The sequence below is a fragment of the Metopolophium dirhodum genome, chromosome 2 (genome assembly GCF_019925205.1).
Source record: "Metopolophium dirhodum isolate CAU chromosome 2, ASM1992520v1, whole genome shotgun sequence".
NCBI classification, from domain to species: Eukaryota; Metazoa; Arthropoda; class Insecta; order Hemiptera; family Aphididae; genus Metopolophium; species Metopolophium dirhodum.
In genome coordinates this window covers 43430983-43437692 of record NC_083561.1, presented here as the reverse complement: position 1 = coordinate 43437692, position 6710 = coordinate 43430983, and the positions used below count along the sequence as shown (strand labels likewise).

Here is a 6710-nt window from a genome sequence, read left to right as displayed (position 1 = left end):
TAGACGGGAGTGACCAATCCGAGTTCTTGTGGTGACTACTTCTTCGTGCCTGGATGAGGGTGGAGGAGTTTTCCAAGGGTCGATTGATGTTTTAATTTCTTTTAATTTATTTATGTTTGAAGTCTTCTCCCACGAGTCTTGCTAAAGACTTTTAGTTAGTTTGTTTATTTTTATGAGTGCGTCTTGGAATGTAATTTTGTTTATTAATACCGAGCTGGGTGATGATATTGCTTCGTTGGCTGCCTTGTCCGCTAGTTCGTTGCCATTTATGCCAGTGTGAGAGGGGACCCATAAAAATAAACCATTACAATTCCATTGGATTACCTAGTCATTTATATTATACATTATCGTAATGGTCGAGTATAATATATGCATATTTATTTGTAAGTAAAAACTCGGTTGATAATAGCGTTTGGTTTACTTAGAACATGATAGATTGTAGGTAGGCAGTCAAAGGAAAAATATTTAAATTTACATTATACAGCTAAACAGCTCCAAGGTACATCTAAAGAAGACCAAATGTCTTAGTATATTAATGGTATTTAATTATACAGAAGGAAATTGCTGTAGCATTTCAAATTAAAATAATCTTAATTGATTTTATTGACAGGTATTATATTATGGTTAGTTAATTTAAATCATGCATTGGCTAAATATTAAAGCGATCTAATCAAATGTAATTATATATATATTTTATATGTTTATCATATTATGTTGATCTAATGTCTATCATTATCAATAAGCCCCAAATCAATTTTTTTAATGGTTTAATTGTTCAGTCTATATTATGTGGTTTGTTGTGTCCTTAAAAAAAAAATTCTGTAATTATAAAACTGTTGGTTAGGTTAAGAAATTAAATAGGCCATAGATTCATGCAGTAGGTACGCATATTTAATTGTATGTTTGTATAAGTGGTAAAATAAATAAAATAAAGTTTACAACTTGTTTTTTATTTTTCTTAACATACAAAAATAATTGTAATAATTAATCAATAATTAACCACATTTAAATCAGACATAATATTATATACAAATTAAAAACAGTCAACATTGGAAGTATTATTTATTTCTTTATATCAATTAGCAGCATCTTTTCCAGCACACATTTGTTGGATCAGAAACTGTTAGTGCCTGTTGGTGAAATTATGTTATATTAAGTAACCAATTGAATGACTAACGATTTTTTACAACTTTTCCATTTAACCTATGTATTATTTTTCAAAAGCTAACTAGTGGCTGAGTGGCATGTTAAGTTAGGGCTATAGTCATCTAGCTGATGAAAAAATGGTAGGTACTGGTTTCTAATTTCTCCATCCAATTTATATCTACTAGCTTTACTAGACTTAACAATGTGCTGAATAGTCTATAAAAAATAGCCCACAAGTCAGATGGACAAGTTGTAAAGCTAACTTTGTCTAAACTTGTTCATCTAACTTAAGTGCCATTTTTTATAGACTATTCAGCACATTGTTAAGTCTAGTAAAGCTAGTAGATATAAATTGGATGGAGCAATTAGAAACCAGTACCTACCATTTTTGCATCAGCTAGATCTACTATAGCCCTAACTTAACATGCCACTCAGCCACTGAATAGCTTTTGAAAAATGGTACACAGAAAAGATGGAAAAGTTGTAAAAAATCGTCAGTCATTCAATTGGTTTCTTAATATAACATGATTTCACTAACAGACACAAACGGTTTCTGATCTAACAAGTGTATGCTGGAAAAGATGCTGCTAATTGATATAAAGAAATTTTTTTAAAACCAATGACTGTGTAAAATGTTATCCTAATGATTATATATTACTGATATTATTGTGGACACAGAATTTTATCATCATTTATAAATACTATAGTATTCTATGTTGCATTCTGGCAACTTTGTTTTCAGAAAGCCAATCGTTTTTTCAGGTTCGTTAAAAATTTTTATATTTTTCAACTCCAAATGTTTTAATGCCCTGTAAATTAAAATTATTAATCAATGTAAATTGTATTAAATACATTAATCGTATCCCTACTGGAGATGTTTCAATGATATTATTCCTTGGTCAGAAACATTTGCACAGTTATTAATTTTCAAGCTTGTCAAGTGATCTTTCAATATATTAAGTTCAACTAATGCTTTATTATTAATTGACTTACATCCATCAAATTCCACTTCAGAAATATGTTTACAGTTTTCTGTAAAATTAACATTTTATAAGTTATCAATATCATCCAAAAATAAATGTTCTTATTATTTATTACACATATCGAGAAACATACTAAAATAACTAAACCCCATATGTGAAATTGAAGCTTGATTTCCAGCATAAACTTTCTGTATTAGAAACTGTTCACGGCGAACTGTTGTTGTATTGGGCAGGCAATCGTAATGTCGGACATATTCCTTACAACCTTTAAATTTGACATGTGCGCCATTTTTCATGAGCCATTCGGCACATGCCAAATTAGGGCCAATTTCTTTGATACGATCATCATCCAAACTTTTTTTCATATAAAATAACAATAGAAATAAAGCTATAATGCACTTTAATACTTAATCCTTTTCATTTAATTATTGTAAAAGCACTTACCGGTTGAATGTGTCATCAATCCATTGCCATAAGGAACGTGTATTCATTCCAATTCTAGTTTTTCTAAAAAAATTTGATTCTAAAGTTTTTAAAATCTGCATGATCTTATTATCTCAAAACTAACACAATTACGCAAAACAATACAATGTTAGCTCTATTATTGCACTTAAGGATTATAATTATCAGTCAGAGATGAGTGACAATAATTACACGTGTATTATAAGACATAAGTTTGTGTTTGATAATAAACAAATACAAAAACCAGGGCAACGAATCCTTGTAACAATTGAATACCTCCTAATAATATATTTAAAAAAGTGGGCAAGCGATACCACTCTGCTTACAGTAGATTTTCGAGTGTACTTCATCAATAACTAATTAAATATTTAATAAATTATAGGTGTAGTTTCTGAACTTTAAAAATTGTCTTCAGACGCTAAATTAAAAGTGAAAACACATAATTGACTTATTGTAAAATCAATACATCCATCGCTCCACTCAGAATCTGTGTCTCCTGAAAATTAAAAAAAAAGGATATTTCTGGTTATTTTACCAGTACGTGTGGCCTCAGAGCCAAAAGGTGCTAAATTGTTTTTTTCGAAAATCCACTTTTTGATATAAATGGGTTTATTGGTCAATGGTCTATAATCCAAGCTCACATCCAACTTTGTAGGTTCATTATTTAAGGAGTTATCCAGAACTAAAAGGTGCCAAATCGACCAAATTTACACTTTTGTTTTTTTTATAGCGATCTAAATAGCACCTTTTTGTTCTTATTAATAGTGTTAAAACCAAAAGGTTCTATCTGCACGATAAAAGAAATTAGTGAGAAACAAAAAGTACTATCTCATATTCATTGTATCAACCATACAATAATAATATGATGGTATACAATACCCTTGACCCCCTCCCAAATTACTGCCTTAAAATAGGAATCTATAAATGAAAAGCTAATGTCACATTATTTTTTATTTTGCGGTTGGTAATGTCTTAGTAAAAACAAACATTTAATTCAGAACGAAACAGTTCTAACTAAGTGAAAAAAATTATATTAACAACCAAAAGGTTATATCTGAAGAACTTTTTGGTTCTTACCGGAGATTTTTTACAATTTTGTTTTTTTTACGTTACGTTTTGATTAAAAAAAAAAAAAACAAATTACTGTTACTAACGCAGAACAACTTTGTGAATTTTTGAATGTGCCAATCACTAAAAATCATTCATTACGAAAAAAAAATACAGTTTCAAGTGGAAAATAGTTTAAAATAGCTCTCCTGAACAATTTGATATTTCGAGATGGTGGCACCTTTTGGTTCTGAGCCCACGAGTACCCTCAACTATGACTTATGAGTGCAAAATATAGTGTAATGATGGTGTGTAATTTATGATTGAATACTTTGATACATTCCAAAAGTTTTTGTGGTGTGAATTAATATTTATTATATTTTGTATAATGGCCTGCATTGATTTAAAACAAATTGTAAAATTAAATTACATTTTTACTTAACACGTTCTGTTTTTACGACATGATCTAAGGTGCAGAGTACAGACCATGAAATCTGGAGATAAGGATACCAAATTCCTACAGCGTTGGAACTATTAATATTATACACAAGTTAATATCAACGGTTTGTAAAAAAAATTGTCTCGTAGAACATCGTACGCATATTTCTCCACCAGTCTGCGCGGCTGTCATCACGACACACGAATACACGATTAAACCTTATTAGTTATTAGATATAGGCCGAAGATACTCAAACGGTTTTATGTGAATAAATAAATTCATTTATTATTTGATAACAAACATAAACGTATAGGTTTGTAGGTATACATCAATATATTGTAACCATTAACGTTTAAGTCCAATTTATAGTATTACATATATATATATATATAATTAATATTTAACTGTTAAAATGTATAATATTGATTTTAATCAACGGAATTACTATCTGGAGACTACGGTATAGATACTTATCAAATATGTATTATCGTAGTAACTTTTCCATACCCCTTGCAATATTGTCGCTGAACAATATGAAGGTTTCTATCGATGCATAATTCGCATAAATCGTAAACTCTAGCTATGGTGACACCATACTGCACAAAAAAAATAATAAAAATAAAATGTTAAACCGCGAGGCCGTCAGTGCCTTAGTTAGCCCTAAGGTATTTAAGGATAATAATTAGGACTTAGTACTATATTTTAGTACTTTATCGGCATCAAATTGCATTGAGATAAATTATGTATTCACACATGTTATAGTAAGCAAATTTTCTACTTTAGCTTATCTCTGGAATTTGATTACGTTCCTTTTATGCACACACAACTTTACAGTGATATTTCAATATTAATTATAAATATGGTACCTATACCTATCTACCAAACCTACCTATAAATTATGTAATTGTGAGAAATTATATAACCGTATGTTCACCCCGTAATTAGATGAATCGTTGCTCCTATTATGCAACCACCCCCTATTTATATGTACATAATAATTAATAATAATATTATGACGAATTTCATTGTTTATTCGTGAATTTCTAACAAATACTATTGAGATTGTACAATCCCGTACCTTTATAAAAAAAATGCGTGTTTCCGTTTGACCTGGATGTATAAAAAATTCGATTTAGACAGACAATAGTACTCATAGCACGTATCGACTATCAGAAGTAAATACGGGAAAACCACAATCGAATCAAATTTTTGTTTATTGTTTCGTCGGATTTACAAAGACAACAAATGATTGCTACTTTCCGTCTCTAGCGACGTAAAAAAACGATATTTTTCGACGAAACCTTTCCAAGGTCCGTAGTAATGTAGCTTATTATATTATATTGTATTTACGATTACAGAAACAATTTAATGTATATGCAATACAAAGATCATGAAATATAAAAAACGCGGTTTATCCTTTCGGTGAACATTTTCGTACATTTTCTTCGCACGTCAACAAAGTTAGAACTGTGTGTGTTTGTGTATGTGTTTTTTAAATACTTTAAATTTTTTGTCACTAAAATTGGAAATTGTTTGTCATGATATTGTTGAATTGTACACTTTTCAATAATAATATTAAACTATATAATATATTGTTATTATTGTCAAACTATTTATACTATTTAGAAATTATTGTAGATACTTACTTATTATATTAATATTGCTATCGTTTATTATGTCTTAATAGTAAGTTATATTGATTTGGAACAGCGCAATAGTAGTTTACGTCGAAGTTTCGTTTTATAATATACGATGTTCAACGATCGAGGGACTTATTTTTTAGTGCATCCGAATATCGTTGCCGCGTACCCTTTTAAACGTGATTGAATGGCTTTTTCTTTGGGCTCGTTCGTAAGCAGGTAAAAAATTTCGAATTTGCGTCACCGAGTTTCTCTCGATATAGTATAATGCTGCTCACGAGATCCGTTACGGCGGAGAAACGACTCACAAACGACCGTTGCGACAGGGGTGGGGGGGGAGGGGTAAGGGGCAGTCGAGGCGGGGTTATTTTATTTTATTTTTATCGTCGCTAAATAACGCGGTCCCGAGGGACGCTGTAGCTGTTTATTCGGAACATGAACTGCACTGGGAATCATCTCATTTGTCTCCGTCGGAGTACATAATATACATGCGGGCGGCACGTGATAAGAAACGCGACTTCGTTCACGTGACGCACTATTGTCCGGCAGTTGTCCTAGTTTGTAACAATTAAGTCAAATCACGACAATAGACGTTATTAATCTATTCTAACGAACGGACAATGGACTTAAGTCCAATATGCATAGGCGCAATAGCCAAATTATTTTGGGTGGACTAAAGCCCCATTCTATAATATTTTCTAGACATTATATTATAATAATATGCTCAGTACTAATTACTGACTTTTAAACTGGTGGGACTTGGTAGAAACATGCGGGAACTAAGTCCCCTATTCGCGCCAATGCCAATATCCAATACACGTCTTGGTCAGGTGGAACTGATGAATTCTTTTCATTATTGTACTTTTTTGATGAAACAATTGTAATTATTAATTTATAATTATAAAAAAAAAAATACAATATTATATGCGTGCGAGTGTACATTTATTTACACATTACCACTGACGCTCGAGCAAACATTGTTATAAAACATTT

General features: G+C 30.8%; 1 protein-coding gene across 1 annotated transcript; it reads right to left on the bottom strand.

Moving 5' to 3' along the window:
- Positions 1-1834: 1834 nt before the first annotated feature.
- LOC132938954 (ATP synthase subunit s, mitochondrial-like) lies at positions 1835-2674 on the bottom strand. The gene is made up of 4 exons (XM_061005932.1): positions 2574-2674; positions 2263-2483; positions 2016-2178; positions 1835-1955 (listed from the first exon to the last, which is right to left on the bottom strand). Exons 1-4 carry the CDS (start codon positions 2672-2674, stop codon positions 1835-1837), a joined length of 606 nt encoding a protein of 201 aa, XP_060861915.1.
- Positions 2675-6710: the final 4036 nt, after the last annotated feature.

Coding starts and splice junctions, on each gene's coding strand:
- LOC132938954 (XM_061005932.1), bottom strand. CDS start 2,674: ATGCAGATTTTAAAAACTTTAGAATCAAATTTTTTTAGAAAAACTAGA. Junction 2,484..2,573: donor ATTGATGACACATTCAACCG/GTAAGTGCTTTT, acceptor TATGAAAAAAAG/TTTGGATGATGATCGTATCA. Junction 2,179..2,262: donor TATGGGGTTTAGTTATTTTA/GTATGTTTCTCG, acceptor TTAATTTTACAG/AAAACTGTAAACATATTTCT.